The sequence below is a fragment of the Apteryx rowi genome, unplaced genomic scaffold, assembly GCF_003343035.1.
Source record: "Apteryx rowi isolate R43461 unplaced genomic scaffold, aptRow1 scaffold_660, whole genome shotgun sequence".
In the NCBI taxonomy this organism is placed as follows: Eukaryota; Metazoa; Chordata; class Aves; order Apterygiformes; family Apterygidae; genus Apteryx; species Apteryx rowi.
The window spans coordinates 385782-406808 of NW_020450939.1; the positions used below are offsets into that span (position 1 = coordinate 385782).

The 21027-nt window shown below is 53.9% G+C and overlaps 2 protein-coding genes across 2 annotated transcripts in view; one reads left to right on the plus strand and one right to left on the minus strand.

The window, feature by feature from the left end:
• SPCS2 (signal peptidase complex subunit 2) overlaps positions 1-1315 on the minus strand; it is an 11612-nt gene extending 10297 nt beyond the window's left edge. The window contains exon 1 of the mRNA XM_026085143.1: positions 1258-1315. Within this exon, the coding sequence (XP_025940928.1) occupies positions 1258-1315 (58 nt within the window). The remainder of the gene's footprint in view (positions 1-1257) is intronic.
• Positions 1316-1528: 213 nt separating this feature from the next.
• On the plus strand, positions 1529-20385 carry XRRA1 (X-ray radiation resistance associated 1). The gene is given in 18 exon segments (XM_026085144.1): positions 1529-1916; positions 3107-3252; positions 3560-3631; positions 4435-4507; positions 5206-5303; positions 7956-7981; positions 7983-8087; positions 9008-9106; positions 10265-10524; positions 11566-11606; positions 12678-12794; positions 14193-14286; positions 15479-15594; positions 16163-16528; positions 17749-17917; positions 18159-18271; positions 18886-18991; positions 19979-20385. Coding segments are annotated over 18 exon segments (2361 nt in total). The 5' UTR covers positions 1529-1822; the 3' UTR covers positions 20245-20385.
• Positions 20386-21027: the final 642 nt, after the last annotated feature.

Sequence of the window (21027 nt, forward strand, 5' to 3'; positions counted from 1 at the left end):
GTGTGTGTGTGTGTGTATGAGGAGTGTGTGTGTGTCTGAGCAGTGTAAGTGGGGTGTGTGAGGGTGTTCATGGGTGTTGGGGGTGTTTGGCAGGTTGTAGGGGTGTGTGTGTGTGTCTGGGGTGTGTGAGGGTGTTCCTGGGTGTGCGAGGGTTGTAGGGGTGTGTGTGTGTGCATGAAGAGTGCATGTATGGGAGTGTGTGTGTAAGTGGGGTGTACGAGGGTGTTCATGGGTGTTGGCGGTGTGTGAGGGTTGTAGGGGTGTATGAGGAGTGTGTGTGTGAGCAGTGTAAGGGGTGTGTGAGGGTGTTTATGGGTGTTGGGGGTGTGTGGTTGTAGGGGTGTGTGAGTGTGTGAGGAGCATGTGTACATGAGTTTGTGTGAGGAATGTGTGTAAGTGGGGTGTGTGAGGGTGTTTGTGGGTGTCTGAAGGTTGTAGGGGTCTGTGTGTGAGGAGTGTGTGTCAGTGGGGTGTGTGAGGGTGTTCATGGGTGTTGGGGGTGTGTGGTTGTAGGAGTGTGTGAGTGTGTGTGAAGAGCATGTGTACACGGGTGTGTGTGAGGAATGTGTGTAAGTGGGGTGTGTGAGGGTATTCCTGTGTTGGTGTATTTGTGGGTGGGTGTCAGTGTCAGGGTGTGTGTGTTGATGYRGGTGTGTATGTGTTGGGGTGTGTTTAGGTGTTGTATGTGAGGAGTGTGTACAGGTGTGTGTGTGTTAGGTGCTGGGTGTATATCTGTTTGTGAATGGCATGTGTGAGGGTGTTCATGGGTGTTYGTGTGCAGGTGTRTGTCMGAGTRGGGGTGTTAGGGGTGTAYGTGTAAGTGTGTTGGGTTGTGTGTAGGGGTACATGCAAGGACTGTGTATAAGTGGGTGCGTTGGGGGTTTCTGGGGGTGTATGTCTGTGTGTATGGGTTTAYAATGTGGGACGTGTGTGTGTGAGTGGGGTGTATGTGGGGTTCATGGGTGTTTGGGGGTGTATGGACATGTGAGGTGTTTGGGTGTGTATTGGTGGCGGTGTAGTTATGGAGRTATGTGTTGGTGTGTGGCTCTGTGTGTATGGTTCACATGTTGGGGTGYGTCCGGTACCTGCGGTGTTGTGTGAGTGGGGTGTGTGCGGGTGTTCAATGGGTGTTCATGGCAGGGTGTAGGGCAACAGGTGTGTGTCAAGGGTGTGTGTGTGAGCGGGGTATGGGTGGGTGCCCATCTGTGGGGAGCGTGGGAAGGGGTCCCGCAGCGACTGTCCCTGCCCCGTCCGCGCTGTGCGGAGCGTCGTTGCGCYGCGGCGGCCGGGGTGAAGCAGCTCGCTGCTGTACCATGGCAACGCGGCGCACAGCCAGCAGGGCGTCAGTCGGGGATGCCCGCAGACGCGGCTGTGCTGCGTTGACGTAGTTGCTGCACAGCGGAGCCGTGTTATCGCAGGGGAGAGTTATCCCAAACACTGCCACTGTGCATCAACGCTGTAGTCAGGCTGTGCTGTGTTATGTCAAAGCGCTGTCCGGGTGTGGAAACAAGGAACAAGGGGTAAAGCAGAAACCACGCGAGTCACGGTCCACACGGACTGACTCACACACGTTCTGAGGTCTCYGTTTTGCTACCTTGAGTTTGAAAATAACGCCTACAATCCTATCGTCTCATTTACTTTTCCATTTTAGGTGAAGTGATGCTCTTCCTGTGTCGCTAACAGTGTTCCTTTGAGTACCAACCAATACGTAATTGGCCACTGCCCCTGTAAAGAGCCATTTAAAGCTAAGTAATATTGGCGTCAATGAAGAATTTAACCTGTTCCTTTGTTTCTCACTCTTCCCAGGAATACTGTGGACAAGATGGCCACAACCGGACCGTACAAAATGGGTGACGGAAGCAGCTATGCGACTAACTGCTTCCCTGCCAGGAACATTTTGTGCACAAATAGAGAAGGTGATGTTTCTTTGAGTGCTGCTCGTGACATCGCCCTGCAGAGTCATGTTGTGTCAGGCTCCGTAGGGCTCTGGTTGTCAAAGGTTTGGGACAGATCCACCGCTTGTACTGGTGTAATGGCGAGAGTGATGCTCCGGTCTGTGTCTGGGGTTCGGAGGCCCCGGTAATAAAAGAAAGAATGATGATAGACAATATAAAAAAGCAGAGCTTAAAACCGTGCCTAGAAAGTCTCGACGTTTTTTAAAACTTCACTTGAAATGAAAACGGCAGGCTGTCTGGGGCATCTGTTCAAATGTCGACTCCAGCAGGCGTCTCGGCACCATGGCAGAAGGGAAGAGGGAAGCAACATCTGTGCTTCAGCCAGGCACATGGATAACACAGTGTGGTTCTCCGTCTGTTATTCTGCGCTAGAGCTTCTATTTTGTCYCTGGGGTTTGAGAGTCAACATCTGTGAAGTGCTTAGAAACGGCARGAATGTCTTCCAATATTTGAGAAATGGTAGAAGGTTGGGAGAGAGCTACCAAGCTGGGCGGGAGGCTGGAGCACAGGACATGTGAGGAGAAGCTGAGSGAGCTGAGCTTGTTTTGTCTGACCAGGAGGAGTCCAAGGGGTGAACTAATTGCAGCCTACCTGAAGGGCAGTTGCAAAGGCAATGGAGCCAAACTCTTTTCAGTAGCGGCAGATGGTATAACTAGGGACAACGGCCACGAATTTCAGCTTGGGAGGTTGAGCTTGGCCATTAGGAGAAACTTCTTCCCTGGGAGGGGGTGCAGCTCTTGRCCGGGTTACCCTGYAGGTGGTGGARTTGYYRTTCTTGTCTGCACAAAGCCACRGCTGACCTGGTCTAACGTTGCTGATGGTCCTGCTTTRAGCGGGATTAGAGGCCTCCTGAAGGCCTTTCCAGCCCACTTCTCTATGTCTGCAAGCCTATGGCTCTATTTAGATTTATAAAGTAGCATGCTTCTCCCCTTCCGTGGCTCTGGCTGCAGCTTTGATATTCCTATCTTAAATAATACGGTCACGGAATATTCTATATTCCAGTGTTTCTACATTTAAAGGGATTTAAAAAGGATGGATTTCACTGTCAGGCTGAAACTCCAGGCATAATGTAGCCGTTTTGTGAATGGCACATTCAGAAGGTCACGTACTTACCTTGTTGTCTCTTCTGCCTTGGCCTGTCATTGTGTCAGGGGCTAGGCACTGGCTGCTAGCTCACGGAGCTACCCGGAGATCCCGGATCAGGCAGGCAATCCCCGGGGAAATGCCCCAGCGGAGAAGAAAGCCCCAAAGTTTGGCCTCTGCAGAAGAAGACARTATCCTAGATGAGCCATTTCTGGTGAGCGCATGTTTCCTGTTTTTGTCTAAACGAAGTGACAGCGTTTCGTGGACCTGGGGGGGACCTTGTAGCTGCCTCTCCTCCCCGTCTCCACACCATGCCATCTCCATGTTCATGGGAACGCCGGGCGCTCACCTTCTCCCTCTCACTGTGATTCAAGACACCAGGTGCCCACGCAGGTGGGTGTCCCACCATGAGGGAGAGGACAGCCGAGGTCTGGTTTGGGGGTTCAGGTCCTAGGACGTGGCATGCAGGATTGCTTACATAGGCAGTGCAGGGCTAAGCCTTTGCTTTTTTATTTTTCCAGATGAAGCATCACTCTTTGAAGAATCCTTCTGACCTGTGCTCTGTGAATATAAGCAACCAAAATCTGGTCTCTGTGAGTATCAGAGACTCAGGAAGTAGTAGGGAACTACCTTAAATATTGAAAAATTTACCATGTTAGCACATGAGYGTCCAGACATCGGACAAAACACATGTTAGAACCCAGGCATATTTCCTGCACAAGAAAGCCAGCCAGCCAGCCATGAACAGGCCTGGATGATTTGTCCTACAAACCTTTGGATCATGTCTTCATAACAGASTTAGCTTGGTCTTCATCGGGTGTAGCCCTTTCCCCATTTACACTCACTCACAAAATCCTTTCCTCTGGGTTCATGGGTGTTGTTTACTTGAGCTGACAATCCATGGTGGGAGTTAAGCCTCAGCTCAAGAAGTGACTTTTATTTGCGCTGGTGACTAACCTGCAGTGCAAAGAGAAAATGAGCCAAAGTGCGGATAATTATTTTAGTGTCTTTTTAGGGTTCCCTTCTGGTGCTGTGAAAGACAGATGTGCTAAATCATAGAGTGGCTAAGTTTGTTGGGTCACGAGTGAGCATGAGATACACTTCAGGAGGCCTGCAATGCATGCAAGGGAGTGAGGTCAGCAGTGACGACACAGACAGGGCTTTGGTTTGGGGCTGAACTAAGCCAGGTCTTCTGAACGTCAGTCACTGAATTAACTCTGCATTAGAGGCATACTCACAGAGGGTTGCCCTCCATAGTTGGAAAAACAAAGGAAGACCTAATTATGGGAAATGCCATGATTTAAGGATTGTGAAAAAAGTACGAAAGGAGAGATCCAGTTGTTTCAAATCTGTTTAGGGTTGGGGCTGATTGATTTTTTTCTATACTTTTTTTCAGGCTAAAGAAGATGATTTTGAGAAATTTGATTGTGTTGCTTTTATAAATGCTGCAGAGAACTTTTTGACATTAGGTAAGGGATTGCATTACCAAAAAATAGATACTGCTTTTAAACCCAGGAGCATGATATAAGGAAGTTGATACTTGTCTAAACTCAGGTCTAGAGCTTTGCAAAGAGACTTAAGATACACACACATATAGCACTTCTTTGCAGGATTGCTTCCTTTCTGTTACTGAGCTGAAATCCTTGCACTGATTCCCTTTACAGTAATGATAATTGTGTGCCACTCTGGTCTTCTTTTCATTATTAGAAAACAAAGCTCTTTACAAAGAAAATCGTTATTTAATATATAGAAGCACRGAATAGTGCAATGACTTGTTTCAAATCCTCAGAAAGCTAATGGCAGAACCGGGAGGTGAATCCAAATCAGTGTCATGGGCTCAGTTAATCTGGAGAAGAAAAAGAGAGATCCACTTATAACTGGTAAAACATAAGCTACATGTGCCRTCAGTGGCTTCCAGCAATAATCCAATTTGGGGTGGAAACAAATGTATGAAAGTAAATCAGATGTCTAAGGAGGAGGCTATTGGGCATCATCTGTTGTAGGGACAATCATCTAACTGAGCGTGCATTTTCTCTCAAGCACAACAACTGATAATACTAGTTCTAGTCTTTCTTGCTGGTCTTGGTCTGTTCCAGATCTGGATAAGACATGGCTTGTTCTGTTACTGTGGTTCCTTACAGGAACATTGTCTCCTCTACTCTTGCAGAAGCATTTCGGAAGTTTCCAGGACTGCGGAAACTGGAACTTTCCTTGAATGGRCTAAGAAATCTGAAAATTACTGCTGGAGACTTCCTGCATTTGGAAGTAAGATAAGAGGGATCTCCTCCCTAGTGTCACGCTGAAGTGTAACACCTAACATTAATACGTGCTTCTGCAAGTGTGAGTTCTCTGAAACCATGTGGTAATTCTCTCTTCCTGCTCCCTTGTGAATCTGGGATGTCCTTTCCCTTGCGTCCTTCAAGGACCTTCATAGCTTGCTTCCTCTTGCAAAGCAATCCCTCACAGATCCCCACTGCTCAGCCCCTTGMTGCATGACTCCTTGTTTCCTCCATCACTGGCGTCCGCCAACCCTTTGCTGCAGGATCCGCTTTGTAGGATCCTCTCCGTTCAGTCCATTGTAGACTCCCCATACCAGATCTCATTGTCCTCCTCATGTCCTGTCCTTCTTTCACTCCTGCTCATAGACCCTAATCCTGGTGTGCCAGGCACTCTGTCATTCACTGGTGTCATCCTTCACCTCTCTGATGCTGTGTGATCCCTTGCATGTGCTGGTTGCTCTCTCACTCACTGCTCCATGAGTAACACACATTCTTTTTGCAGGCTTCCTCCTCCTCCTTTCAGTGAGATCCCTCATGGGTGCTTCTGACCATTAACCTCTTCCAGCTCCTCTTGGCAGGATCTCACAGAGAGATCTGCTGCTGCTACCATCTYCTCCTCCTCCTCCCATGAGATCTCTTGAGGGCCCCATCACACACTCCTTCCCAAGATGAGATCTTTGGAGATGTCTGTCCCTGCACACTCCCCTTCCTCCTCCTCACAATAAGATCCCTCATGTGGCTTTGTTGCTGCCCTTATTTCCCCCTTGTGTCATTGCCCTCCTCTTCCACAGTGAGAGCCTTTGCAGATCCCTCTGTCTTCCTCTTCCCAGTAGATCTGTCACAGCTTCCCATCACTGCCCACTGCTGCCATGTACTTGCCTTCTTGCAAGAGGTCTCTTTTGGGCCCTTTAATTGCCTTTCTTCTCTTTCCCCTCACAGTGAGATACCCYATTGATCCCCATTACCATCCTCCTCACAATGAGATCCCCAAAGGGGGGCCTCATCACTGCCCTCTGCCTTCTCCCCCTCTTCCATGTCCTCCTCCTCTCTGCAAGATCCCATGTGGATCCTCATCTCCCTTCTCTGCCAAGTTGCTGATTTTTCCTTTCTTTATTCAGTGCTGCATGGTTTCTGAGGTTCTGTGGCTGCACTCTTCCTCCTCCTCTGTAACGAGCCCTTTGTCCCCTCTCCCCAGTCCCTGGGGAACTGCTCTCCTCCTCTGAGATGCTGGTTAACCTCCTGTGGGTCACGGTCCTCCTCTTGGTGCTATGTGCAGTCCTCATACATCACTGTAGATGTCCTGCTCTGCTCTGCATGATCCCCATCCTCCTCCACACCATGGTGTACCTCCATGCATTCCATCTTCCTCCTCTCCAAATGGGTGTCTACAGCTCCGCTAAGTTATGGGCTGCCTTTCTAACACAGCAAAGGGCCAGTTTGGTTTAAAAAAAACCCCAAACTGCAAAACAACACCCCCCCTCCAAAACACTGACTGKAATCAAACACTGGAATCAAAGTAGATCCTAAAAACAAGCATATGTAGCTGGAATGAAGGCTGCAATTGTCCTCTCCCTCCAACCTAGAGTGGCTCTCTGCTACAAAAAGCTCAGTTTCTGACTCGGCAATACTGGCCTTATTTAGGCTTGCTGTCTTTGGGGAGATGTCTTTGTCTGGATTTCTCTCTCTCATTGTACACAGGGTTTTTGATTGCTGCTGAATATAAAGTTTTGTCTTAAAAGGCTTCTTTCTTCTTGTCTCATTCAAGGAATTGTTTGTGGCTCGGCTGTTGGCTCCTTGGTCTCTGACAGTGTGGCTCCCTGTGCTGCTGTGATCCTGGCCTCCCTCCTGCTTGCAGGYTTTGGGAGACCCTAAACCCCTTGAAACGTGGGAGAGGTGTTTCCAGAGGGCCAAGGGCTCATCCGTTCCAGAGCTTAGCACTTTTGGTGACCTGCTCAAGTTTGGCTCAGCCACTAAGCATATGCCTAAGTTTTGGGGAGGCAAATTTCCAAAGCTCCTAAGGCCAGGGCTGATGTTGTCCATCTCTGTGTGCAGTCATGTGAGCAGGCCCATCACTGGGATCAACTACGAAAGGTGTGGATGGGGCTCATCTCTGCATTATTCCCCATCTAAACTTCCCTTCCTGTGATGCCCCCTCGGATCCCAACACAGTCTGCGACCAGTGGCCTCCCATCTGCTGACAGCCTGGGAGAAGACAGTGCTGGGAGGCCTGATTGGAAGTTCATGTTTATTTGATTTGGAAGTGCTCCGAGCGACTCCCAGGGCAATGCAGCCTATTTTAACGGTCCAGCGAAACTATTCCTATTCACGTGTCCTAGAAACCTCATCTTATGAATCACCTCCTAGCACGGTCTATTGCCTTGCTTTCTCATGACTGTTGTCCCATGAGTCACACGTGTGAGTGAGGGACCAGCCCTGAGCACTTCTGCCAAGGTGCAGAGTCCCACAGCTGTCAGTGAAGTCACTGCAAGTCAAATACACTCRGCATCACCCTAGGGTGGGTGGTAGCATAACCAAAAGTCTAGTTTAAGTATTAAATATGTACCTGGGAAAAGCCAGCAGAGACCAGTATAAGGGCTTATTCTTTGCTCCAGAGGGTTGTCTCTCCTGTTTCTCTCAGGATCTGGACCTCTCATACAATAATTTATCCCGAGGATATTTGGACATTGGGAGATTTGTCCCAACTCAAGGTTCTTCACTTGACGGCCAACGGGCTTCAGTCGCTGCCTCCTGACCTGGCAGGCTCATGGGAGTAAGTGCACACAGCAAGTGCTGCCGCGGCCAGGCAGGAGCGTTGCCGGCACTCGGCAAGTGGGATACGCGGGGTGGGCAGGTAGGGTGATGGAGCAGTGATCCTGGCAACACAGGGGTTACAGCAAAGGYGGCTGGCCTGGGATCTACCCGTCTAGACAGCAGGGATCTTCTCTTGTGAGCTGAAAGGTCAAATAGCTTAATGACTGATGCCGGGTGGCAGGGAAGTGGTATCCTGGCTCAGCTCATCCCAAATCCAGCACCACCATGCATGAAGGCTGCTGGTCTCAGAAGACCCTCTGCTCCAGTGTAGCACCACAGGTTCCTACCAGCCCATGCTGGGGAGCAGAGCTGGAGATACTTGACAGGTCTGGGTAAGGGTGTGCAGGACACAGCATCCTTACGGAGCACGTGAAGGCCAAGGGTGCGTGAGGAGCCTCCTGGTCAGATCCCATTCAGATGGGCACAGTGTGCCTGGTGTGGCTTCCTCCTGCCTAGTGCTGGGAATGACCTGATGCCCTGAGCTAGGACCGTGGTCACCCAGGACACCTGCTGTCATCGGCAGCTAGAGAGGGACCCGTTTGGGGCACCCTGTTTGGTGGCCAAGCCGCATGAGTAGGATGCTATTTATTCATCATTAATCAGACCCTTCGCAGACAGCATAACCAGAGTCACCATGCCCAAAGCATCCGCTCTTTACCATTGTTGGACACCAGATGCTGGGCTAGATGGTCCTTTGGACTGATTCAGTTCAGCCGTTTTTAGGTAGGATATCAGATTTCTATTTAAAAAATGAAAAAAGCCCCAGCCCAGTCTCCCAGAGGAGCGAGTGGATACATCTTCCCCATGTGACGGCAGATGATGTGTTTTTCACCTGCCCTTGCTTGAGTACATTATTAACGAGTCTCTTTGTATTCGCAGCTCTGCTCATTTAAGGTTTCCGTCTCTGGAGGTCTTGTTGCTGGATGACAATTGCCTGTCAGACCCGAGTGTCTTTGTGAGCCTGTCTAATCTCTGCAGGTAAGGCGGCACCTGGCAGCAGACGGCTCTGGCTTTTGTGGGCTGGCAGCTGCCTCTGGCAGCTGTTGCGCAGAAGCAGGCTTAAAATGAATAACAAAATCTTTGTGATTCGCTCGGATATTTCCCTGTTTAGTCTCTCTGGTATTGAAAATAGGACTGAGTGAAAGCAACAGCCTGCTGTAAAATACAGGCTGGCCAAAACCAGCAGGTGGCTGGTAATTCAGCACCGGCCCTGGGTGTTTGCTGGTCTCCAGGTCTGATTTGAGAAATGGCAGCTGCTTTCTCCATTTTCGCTTCTTTGCCCCAGATTTGTACTTCATTTCAGTGCAGCAGCGTTAGGAGACGCTGTGGATCAGCTCCCTCTGTTTAACAGGAGCTTTAGTGATTCAGCCAGAAAGAAGAGTCACTAGAAAGGGAGGTGGCCAACGTGCCCCTTGCCTGGGCTGCAGTGGCTTTGGGTGCAGCACAGAGAGCTTCTCCTGTTTACTTTGTGCCTCCTCCCAGCACTGTGACCTGGAGGTGGGAATTGGGTCTGGATTGTTGCCCTGGCTCTGCCATGTTGTTCCTGGAGGAAAATGTGTGTTGTCTGCAGTGTTCATGACAGAGGAGGGAGAACGGGCAGGGTTTAGGCATGAGACTGGGGGGTCTCGACTGCAGAGTTTTAGGTTTCTGCTCTTTCCTAAGCTATCTTCTAACTTTGGTCAAGTGGATTGGTTATGTTATACTTCCATGGGAAGGTGGAACGTTGTTAGGGAATCCCAGTAGGACTGCAGCTCGTCAGAGCCCTGGGTGATTTAATGAACTGCCCTGATATCTCCTTGGCCATTAAATTGTAATCAACAGATGAGCGAGGCGACCCTTGGGCTGATCTGGGAACCCCAGTCCCTGGCTCCAGGGGGAATACGGGCTCTGTGCTCTGTGCAGGACTGGGCCCTGGACTGGTATTTTATGTGTCGGGAGGAGAGAGGGGACAGAGGCAGCGGGAAGCAGGAGTCGCGGATGCCTTCGCACCGCTGCTGGGAAGCACCGCTGGGAGGCAACAGCGAGGAGGCAGGTCCAGGGACAGCTCCTGCTCGGCAGGYGCCGGGGCGAGCAGATGGCACTGCGTGTGCCCTGCTAGTAATCATGACATTTCTCGGGCATTTCCTTTCTTAACAGCCTGAGGGAACTGAATCTGGACAGGAATGAGATTTCAGCTGTCCCCTACCTGCATCAAGCAGAGAGCATGCACTTCTTCCTCCATCCGGCGCTGGACGACGACAGCTTCAGGGCAGAGTGGTACAAGTCTCTGAGCAGCCTTGGGCAGCAGGCTCAGCCGTCGCGGCGCGAGGGCATGGACGGGCCAGCAGAGCTGGAGACGAAGAAAGAGCAGCTCGAATATGTCGTGTTACAGAACGCCAGGGATCCAGACCGGACAGGTGAGCAGCCGCTGCCCTCCGAGCCTCTTCCTGCCCTCGCTGAAACTAGGGAGCATTTTCCATTCGTTTCAGTGGGAGAGGGCTCAGTTACGTTAGGCTGGTGCTGAGGCCTTCCACTTCTGCCGGATGTTTACTAGTGAGTAAAACTACTTGGTAAAATTAAAACAGCGAGGGAGGGATGCATGGGACCATTTTAGACATCTGAGCTAACCTGTACTGTCTCTCTGTAATTACTGGGAGAAACTGGCACTTCTAGGATGTGAATCACCCTAAAATAGAYATCTCTTGTTCAGACAGAAGTGCCCTTTTGTCTCTCCTGACCCTCTCCAGGGTGGCTTGCCCCAAAGGAGACATTGTGCACTGGGTGGGAGGAAACCTGGCGTAAGCACTGGAAGAAATTCAGATTAGGAAACTTATTTCTGTGGGTGCTGAACAGGGGTGCGAAGGGACTGAAGGGAAGAACGTTTTGTGGGTAGGTAGCCCATACACGGTTCTGCAGCGCTGTCTCAGGTAGGTTCGCTCTCACGTCTCTGACGTCCTTACTGAAGCGTGGTGCACACCAGTCATGTGACGGGATGGATCCGGAGGTTGCCCTGTGTGTGGAACGGGCAGCGATGGAGGCTGCCGCTGGGGCTCCTCCAAGCATGTCTCCTGTCCCCTGACTTGGTCCACCAGACCCTGTTGTTGAGTAGATCACGGAGCAGGCCATGGTGCAACCTCTGGTGCTGGCCTGGCTATAGCAGAGTGCRAGGAAGACTTGAAGACAAGACTTGGAATCAGAATCTATTTATGGGGAAATCCTGGCCGCACTGAAGCCAGTAGCAGGGTTCCTGCTGTGTCCAGGGGACCTGGACTTCACCTCAGTGTGATGGGGCTGTCAGCAAGCCTGCTACCTTGGGGACGTCTTGCCCTTGAGCTAAGCCATGGCTGATGCTAGCTTGCTTTCCCAGCGTAACTCCAGCCTCRCCGTGGTTGGGGCTAGCCCAGCACCTAGCACCTACGGCACTGAGAATCCCTCACTTTGCTTGTGTTTCATTGCAGAGGTCGCTTTTAATTCTGGCTCTCAAGGACGCCCAGKGCCGGTAAGAACTGTTGACTGCTCTGCGGTTTAGGGTGTGCGCTCCCAAACTTCCCTTCCCCAGGCCTCTCTCTCAGATGAGTCGTAAGAGACTCACTGGTTTTGCCGAGGCTCTGGCTGCCTGCAACGTCTGCAGTCGGTGTCCTCTGTCACTGGGGCAACTGGGAGCAAATTTTCACATAACTGAGGAACACAAGCTTAAACTCGTATCACTGGGTAGTTGTTTGCTCGTGACCATATAGCCCTACGCGGGGAAGTTGGGCTTATTTGACGTGATTTCCTACAGAGCTCCTGCAGTAATGCGACAGGCCAAAGCAAGCTGTCACGAGACACCCTCCGCGGGGGGTCTGCATGAAAGCTCTTCATTGCTGTTTGAATTACCCATGGTAGCTAAGTTTGGGCCCAGGGGGGTTATAGCCTGAGCGATGGCCTGTCTATGTTAATTTGCCCTTTTTCCTTATATTAGGCCCTTGTACAAGGGTTTCTAAGGGCTTTTTAGGCATGCGGCAGGCAGCAGGAAGGAAATGAGCGCTGGTCGTCTTTCTCCTTCCTCTTGCCCCGTCCCTGGCGAAAGGGTGCAGGTTTCCTAGCGTGATAATTTCGCAGTCCCTTTTGCAATCCACCACCAAGAATGTAACGGAGGAGGCTGATACCGAACCGCCGCCAGCTGATTCAGCATTGCCGCCTCGCTGTGGTTGCAAGGGGCCGTTGTGCTGTGAGACACCATTTCTCAGCCTGTCTGGAGTCTCACACCAACGCTCGGTGCCTCTCCGTGCCTGGTTCCTCGGATACAGCGCAGGCCCTCAGATACAGCTCCTCCAGCGCACCTGAGACGAGGAGACTGGCCCAGTGCTGCCCAGGGCTTGGTGTCAGAGCAGGAGAAACCCCAGATCCCATGTGTGCTCCTCTAATCCGTAGGCTTCATCTACAGCGCTTTCCCAATGAGGTTTCTTTACCTTTAGCCTCTTGTTGATGCCTTCAGTGTGCGTGGTGGTGTGACAGCAGCGAGGTGTCACCATGTCCCGGAGTGCATGCGTAGCAGCGCTGCTGTTCACCTTCTCCCTCTCTCCTTAAGGGTGTTCTCGGGGAGGGATGTCCGTCTGCCTCGAAGACTCTGCCCGCTCCCACCGTGCGCAGAGACATTTGTGCTCCGTTTCCTCAACTGAAGCATCTCAGCTTGGCCTTCAACAAGGTGATTGGAGCCCTCTGACTTTGGCTAGAGATCAAGATCCAGCTGCCTAAACCCARGTTTAGTGCTGCTGGAAACACCCTGGCCTCTACCTGCCGCTGAAGAAGGTTACAGGTCTCCTCTGGCTCCTGAGTCCATCTGCCAGCCTGCGGGGATGTCTCAGACACCCAAGGTCTCTCAGATGGGGCTGAACACCTATTTAGGCAGCTGAATTGTACTACGATTGTCTAAATTCCTGCACATTAGGGATTTTAGCAGAGAATGGGCTATATGAAGGACTGCCCTCCCCTTGGAACTGATCATTTGCTGGAGCTGCCCTGGGGAAGGTGATGCCCCATCGAGGCCTTTGCTGTGCTAGTGCCAGGTTGCCACCCATCTGCTGAGCCATACTGTGCTCCTAGTGTGCCCCAATGGGGCAAAATTCATTTAACTCCCCTTTCTGGTGTTTTCGGCTCCTTCCCAGGGCTTAACTCATGCTACATCCCAGCTGGGGAGAGCTGGGAGCGCAGACGGTGAGTTACCACCTCTCGGCGAGGGGGCAGCCCTGTGACGTGCTGGTGGAGCTCTGCTCGGAGCTGCAAAGCAAGCTCTGCCTCTCATCCCCACGTGTCATAACCCTGTTAAAGGTCGAGCGTTCACCGCCTTGCTGGTGAGCTGGTTTCTGGCTGCCGTGCCCTGGCCAGGCTGTGGTTTGGCTCCCCAGGCGGAGAGGCCGGACTCTTTTTTCGGCATCGCTAGCATGATGTGCTCTGCCTGCCTCCTCCGTGGAGCCTGGGCTGTGCTGCTGTGGGAGCAGGAGCTGCTGTGACTCTTCCGAGTGCCGGAGGCTCCAGTCCTCCAGCGCAGGGTGCACGGGGGAGAAGGAAACRTGGTCTCTGCCCTCTGTCCTTGCAGGCAGTGGAGCTGCTGGGGGTCAAGCAATGCCATCTCCTTCCTCCTGCCGGGGATTCCCRTGCATCGGAGGGACGGGGGCTGGTGGGAGGACTGGCTGAGCCCATGGCTGCTGCCATGTGTCAGCGCAGCGTGGCTGATGCTGACACATGTTCTTGAGGAGAGGCACAAGCTCTGAAATCTCAGGTTCGTGGCACTGTGCTGAGAGAGCRCAGGACTCCCCTTGTCAGTGTGGCTGCGTGGCTCCCAGGAGAGGAGTGTCCAGCCCGGACTATGTGTCCGCAGCAAGGATGGGACAGTGCGGCCGAGCCCAGCATTTGCTCAGGAGGGATGTGGGGGAGGTGGGACAGTGTCTTGTGAGTCCAAGTGTCCCTGCAGATCCTCAGAGGTCATCTCTAGGGATCCTAGGCCACCCTGGGCCGTTGTCCCTGTTGAGATGAAACTCTACAGCCACCAGTGGGACTGAGTGGCAGCTGCTCAGAGCAAACAGTAAATTATTTTGCCTTGCAGATTGAAGAGGAGACAGATCTCTTACCCGTGGCTTTCTTCCCGTGTCTGAAGGAGCTGACGTTTCACAACAACCCTCTTACCACCACCAGGAGCGGTAGGGTATGAGCCTGTCTCCGTGCAACCCTCCTGCTCTCTCCCTGCGCTTCCTTTGCCTTTAGCGTTTGGATGCTCCTGCCGTGCTGGCCCAGGCCCGGCACCCCAGGGAGAGTGGGTGCTATAAGTCATCGCTGCTCCCTAAAGAGCATGCAGATGAGCACTGCTCTTGCAGACGCTGTTAATGCCCTGCTCCTGCTCCCATTCCCACCAAAGCCTGTCGCAGTCCATCCGTACCTCTGGTGATGCAGGCTCGGGCTGAATTTTGCTCCCTGAATGGTGTTCGCCCCATAAAGGGCTGCTCTGAAGCTGGCCCGGCTCCTGTTGGTGGTGAGCACTGCTGTGGCGTGGGAGCTGCTGGTTTCCTCCTGCAGCCCACAAGCAGCCCCTTTCTTAGCGAGGGGACAAATCCCAAACGTGACCGTGGCCTCAGGAGGCAACAGGTGAAGATGGCAAAAAATTGCGGTTGTGCTACTCCCTACCCAGGCTGCGTGTAGACTAGTGAATAAACCAGGGCTTCTTCTCTGGCCTTGATGGCAAGTAGCCCAGTCTGGTTTGTGTCCCTAGGGGTAAGGTCTCATCCCCCCAAAACAGAGTGGCTTCTTCTACTCTGCCTGCTAGGAACGGTCCCTGGGCAGCGCCATTCCCTGCGCTGTGCCTGGGGTTAGCTGGCACAGGCCAAAAACACGCCGGAGAGCACGTGGACAGCGAAGGAAGGGGTCTGGATGATTGTGGGTGAGCCCTACGGCCCCGTCCTGGCCCTGGCTAGTCCCCAGCGTAGGCAGAACTGTGGCAAGCAGCCTGGTTAGCTGTCTTGGCTCTTCCTGGCACAGCGACTGCTTTGGTTTTGGGTTGCCCAAGGCCCTACCCCAGCCCAGGGGTAATCGCTGCTGGCAATTGTGGGCCATCTCGCGTGTCGGAGGGGCTCAGGACTCCTTCCAGGAGGAAAGGAGAGGCCTTTGGAGCTGAGACCCAGCGCTGTTGAATYGCTCGGCTCCAAATGTTCAACTGAAATCCTCCATAGACGAATCAGATGAGGGGCAAAGTGTTGGTCCCTTGTTCCTCTGCTCTGGTGCCCRTCCACGAGGTGCCTGGGGACACTTGTCACCGCCCTGGGGAGCGCGCGTGCTCGCTGCCAGCTGTCTGGGAGCACATCGGGCTGTGCAGCGCTTGTGAACCCCCTGCTCTTCCAGGGCAGCCACCTCTGCTGACGAGGCTCCTCCAGGAAAATTTGGGGATYAAACTTGTTCGCCAGAGCGTAGCAGTGGAGAGACTGCACCTCTCCATACCTCTTAAGGCCAGCCGCAAGGTAAGGAAGGATGCGCCTCGCTCAGGAGCGCAGGGCTTTCTCTGGCCAAGGCAGGGGCAAAAATCCCTGGCCACACTATTCAGGGCAGAATTGGGGGGCACGTAAAGAGCTTGCAGGACCCTAGATCCCAACGGGGTTGGTAGGATGAGGGGAAGGAAGGGTAGGAGAGGGTTGGAGGCCTTTGGTGTCTTGCTCAGGATGAGGCCAGGGAGTCCAGACCCTCCAACTTGCCCCTTCTCAGTGCAGCCCCAGGCAGGGCCGTAATCGTTGCAGCAGAGGGTCTTTGGGCTCTTTGGGCATGTTGGTCTTGACCGAGGTGTTCCTGTGGGCCTGAAACTGCTGCCAGGGTGTCCCTGGAGCTGGGGCTGCCGTGGCGCTCCGGTGAGGAATAACCTCCAACCGCTGGGTTCAACCCTGCGCTGATGCTTGCAGCAGAGCGCGAGTGTCGCTGGGGGGTGGCAGGGCTTTGGGGGGGCTGGAAACGACCTGCCCACAGCCAAGCTGATGGATTTGGTAGCCTCCCGCTTCATGCAGAACGAGTACGGTCCTCCCTTCTGCCCCCCGCCAGGTCTCGTCCCATCTCCCGAAGGTTACGAAGCAGCCCCTGATGCTGGAAGCTCCTGCCRAGACCTTTCTGTGGAAACCTAGGAGAGGAGCCGCAGCTCTGAGTCCATCCAAGCCTCTGCCCCCGATCAGACCGTCCGGGGAGCCTTGCGAGGAGCTAGAGGAGGCCGGGAAAGGCCCCCGCCACCCCGCTCCACCTGTCCCCCTTCTCCCGCACAGCTCTGCTTCGGCAGCGCGGGTTGGGAAAGCTCGCATCGACGCCAACGCCGACGCCGCTGGCGGCAGCGGCGAGCGGACGCTGGGGGAACGTGACTCTGGACCTTGTCCTGACAGAGCTGAAGAKGCCGTTGGATCCTTCTTCGTGACGCAGGTGTGTGAAGTTGGGCTTTCAGCTGGCCTCTGCGGGAGGCCGGTGAGCATCCAGGACTCTAAGGCTTGTCCAGAAACGCTCTGTAGGCAAGATCTTCRTTTCCTAAATGCATGAAATTTGCACACGCTGTGGACTCCAGCGGTTATAACCCTCCTTTGATTGCAAGGGATTTAGAGGTGGAAGCACTAGCGGAAAGCATAAATGCGATGTTTGGAGTGGGAACAAGAACTGGTGGCCAGATTTCCTTGGCAGGCACTCGGGGTTAGCATGATTTCTCTGCCTGGAGTTGCCTGGGCAGAGGCTGCCCTTCGATAAACACAGTGTGTGTCGTGGAGGTGACGGAGGCTGGCAGCAGGGTCCAGGCCCCTGGGACACGGCCCGTTTGTGCTGGGTACGTGGCATCAGCCAGCGAAACTAGTGAATCCTGGTCCGTGCTGGCTTGGTGGGTAGCCCCAAGCACAGGAGCTCATTGGTCCAGCATCATCCCTGCAGCCTCTGCCGGGAATCTCTCCGTTAGAGGTCACCAGGGCAGCTCTTGGACTTGATTTCCCTGAAGTAGAGCCCTAAAGCACATCTTGGGTGTGTGTGTGTGTGAGAGAGACCATGCCGAGGACATGGTGGGATCCCAAAGCGGGTGCAAGCTCCCCTCAACGTGGCTGGGTCTTGTCTCCCTCTACAATCTGCAGCAAGTTCCTGGCATGGGTTTTTGGCTTAATCTGCACCAGGATGGGGCCCGTCCCTCTCCAGCCTGTGCCCTAAGTACAGCCGGGATGAGATGGTGGCTGCGCGGCTCAGTGCCACCGGGAGACACCTCTGGCCACAGCAGAACAGGCCCCAGCCTAACGTGGTGGGGCCGTCACTAGGTGAGAGCTAAGACGCCCCGTGAGCCCTGTTGCGTTGACTCCACGGCCCATACCCAGCATGGGCTGCTGGGTCACCAGTCAGTGATAAATACGGCTTCCCCCAGAGGGGATCCAGTAAACCTGGCCCCTGCCTCGGCCCCTGGAGATGCTTTGTGACCCTTGATTAGCAAGAGCGCGGTGCCGCGAGGCGTTGGGCAGTTTTAGACCACGTGGAGTGAAGCAGTAACTCAGGAGCCGTTGCTGGCATGGCTGATGGCCAGCTTTGGCTGTGCGAGGTTCCTGTGGGGAAGGTATTCATCGTCAGCTTGACTGGAAGGAAACAACTGCTGTGAATTCCTTGGTTTTTGCTGCTTTGAGGTGGAGGATGTGCCCAGGCCCCCTCTGCGACCTGTGGCAGAAGATGGGCTGGAGAGGAAGAGGAGTGAGCAGAGGGAAGAAGGAAGCTTCCTGGCTGTTCCGGAGCGATACAGAGGTTACGAGGAGCTGCTTGGCGGAGACACGGACCCAGATTTCGTTGAGCCAGTTGGTAAGCGAGGAAAGGAGCGGGCTGTGCTTAGAAATGCCTTGATGGGTCGATGAACAGCACGGGGAGCCTCACTGCACGCTGCGTGCACGCGTGCGGTCGCAGCGCCGTGCCTTGGACCGCGGTGGCTGATCTCTCACTGGACGGGGCGACGTGGCAAAGCTCGCTGCGGTGACCGCAGTGACTGATGGGGAGACGTGGCGAAGAGGGAGCAAAGGCATCTGTTGTCCCATTTGGTTCACAGGGATACAGAAGAACGTCCAGGCGCTAAACTACCTCCTGAAACACCCCCTGGTTTATCGGGACTCCAAGGCGCGACTGGACAGTGTGCAGAAGCCCTACGTGCCTCGGAAAAAGGTGAAGAGCCAAAGCTCTGAAGGGAGAACGGTTGCTTCTGTGGCATTGGTATCTGGAAGTGGATCAACCCATGTGTCTGGGGGTTGATCTCAGAACTTGAACATGGGCTTGACCCAAGTTCCCAGTTCCAATGCCTCCCTGCTCTCTCTGGCTCCCTGCTCCATCTTATTCCAGCCTTTCAAGGCCAGAATGCTCCCGGCAGTCCAGGGAGGCTGCTGTCATATGGGCACGGTCCCACCTGCCAGCTGGCTGAGCCATTAGGGAGGCAGRGTGCTGCGTTTGCAGCTCCATCAGCTGCAGGTTTCCTCCCAGGGCACATGGTGGGGCTCCCCCTCGCCAGCCCCGCTCCTGGCTCGCTCGTGGTTTGGTGCACGCAGCCCGAATGGGACCCGATTGGCATTGACGGGGCAGCTCAGCCCCCTGAGACAGCAACCCTGCAAGGGGGAGCTGCTTGTCACCAACCCCCCTAAAGAAAGCCAGTCTGGTCAAAAGCGAGGTAGGGAGATGGCACGGTGCTATACTGGTTCAGGAGAGAGGGCAGGAAAAGGAGGCGGCAGATTAGCACGCCGGAGGGTGGAGGGATGCACGTTGAAGCCTCCTGGTCTTTCTTGCAGTCTGGGAAGATGCCTGGCCCTCCGACGCGAAGGACAAAAGCAGAGGTGCTGGAAGGGATCCTGATGGCCATGCGGAACACCACAACCATCACTGAAGTCCCCCTAGGTACGTTCCCCGTGTTTCCAGTTTCTCCCGTTCACGCCAGTGCAGAGGCAGGGGCAGGCACTGAGAGCAGCTGGCCTAGGACGGATCTGAACAGAAAGAACCGAGCTGGCTGTGCCCCGGGTTGAGGGCGAGAGTTGGGAATTCAGGTTCTCCCCATTGCAGCAGGGTCCCTGGCCCCCTTGACCCCAAGGAGAGGACAAGGGCTTCAGCCTGCCGAGTGCCCTCAGCCCACAACGAAGTCGGCCCCTGCTCCCCCCCCCGAGCTCTGGCTGCTAGTTAATGCAGAAGTAAATGCAAAGCAGGGTCTGCTGGGGGGGGTCTCTTTCCTAACTCTGTAGGGATCCACAGCTGGATTAACCCTACGCTGAAGCCAGCTCCTAGGAAAACAGAATAAAAGATTGGTTTGGTTTAGCCCCAGAGATGAAGCAAGACTCAGGTCTCCGAGTGGTGGCCAAGGTTATCCCTATCCCTGCCCAGGGGCGGTACCAGCCTGGAGGCCCATGCCTCCTGCTTGGCCCCCTTTGCGCTCTCCAGCGCCGCCCTGCACCGCCTGGGGAAAGAGTGGGAGGAAGAAAGGCAAGAAATTAAGCCACTTTCAGCAGGCTACAGTAGGAGCCACTATCCAGGCTTGAATCCAGCCCTGAGGCCACAGGAACATCTCCGCCTCTACTGTTGAATCGCTCAAGACCGTCAGTGCCTTCGGTTTTGGGGCTCCTGTGTTTTGTGCGGSCACCAGAACAGAACTGGATCCCGGCAGAAGCCTTCATGCACACGGGAGTGGGCAGCCACAGCAGGGCACCACTGAGCAAAGCCATGTCTGTGTCCCGGGCCCAGGACYTGCAATGTGGCCCTCCGGCTGCCACAGTAGCACCATCACCATGCTATCAGGATCGGGGCGGTGGGGCTGCTGGTGGAGAGGCGGGAGGGAAAACGAGCTGTTGAAAGGAGCAGTTCCATAGCGCTGCTCACACCTCTGGCCTTTTCCAGCATCTGTTTTGCGAGAGAAAAAATCCAGCCCCAAAGCATATCGGGAGGCGCTGAGGCTAATGAAGGACTTCCAGGAGGTGTACAAGACTCCTCCAGCGGCCACCGGCGAGGAGCAGGCTCCAGAGAAGGCCAGCTCTTCCGATGAGATGCAGGCAATAAAAGCTCTCCTAATGCAGGTGGCTTCCAAGCAGTGGAGCCCTGAACAGATACAGCTGCCAAGGAAGAGAGTGGCCAAGAAGATGCTCAAAGTGAAGTTTGCAGCATAGCCAGCGGTTGAATAAAGCATCCCACACCTTTGTTCTCTTAGGTGAGATTTCTGTTAGTTGGTAACTTGTTTGGAGCCAGTTTTTTCCTCCCGAGGTTCGAAAATCCATGCCATGAAAGCATTCAGCCAAGCAACTTCCAGCTCCAAAGCACCAGCACAGCTGGACTCCCTCAATGCCAGCGCGTGAAAACCCTGCTCGTTATTGTAAAATACGGKGGGCACCAGCTATTCCTGTATAAAACCGACTTGTAAGGAAACTGCCACCCGCTGCAGCACCCCGAGCAGTGGTGCCACGTGGCAGCGACGCGGCTCTGCCTCGGCCTTATCCCAGGTAGCTGCAACTTTATCAGAGGTGCCAGCCGGAGAGTTGCCTGAAGAACCCCTAGGAGAAGCAGTGTGCTCGCCCTACAAATGRGAAGGCAAGGAGAAGAAACTAGAGTAGCTGCATCTGCTTAAATAAAGAGGAAGAGCTAAGAACTTCCATAATTCTCCTTARAAAGGACAAGGGACTGTGAAAAGGTGGTGTTTAGTGCGAGTCTTGGGGAAAGAAGGGAGCATACAAGGAGGACCATTAGATGGGCAGAAATACCGCTACCAAAAAGCCTCTCGAGTGCAAAGCTAACACGTGCTCCCCGTTTTCTCAGCTGCTTGTTCTCACCTGCTAATCTCAGCATCAGCCCGTCCCAGGGCCACAGCCAGGTGCTGGGAGAAATCCCCTCCACGCCGCGGAAACGCYGGCGGCGTTGCTTCTGGCTGCAAGGAGCTCCCGCCGCGCTGCAGGGAC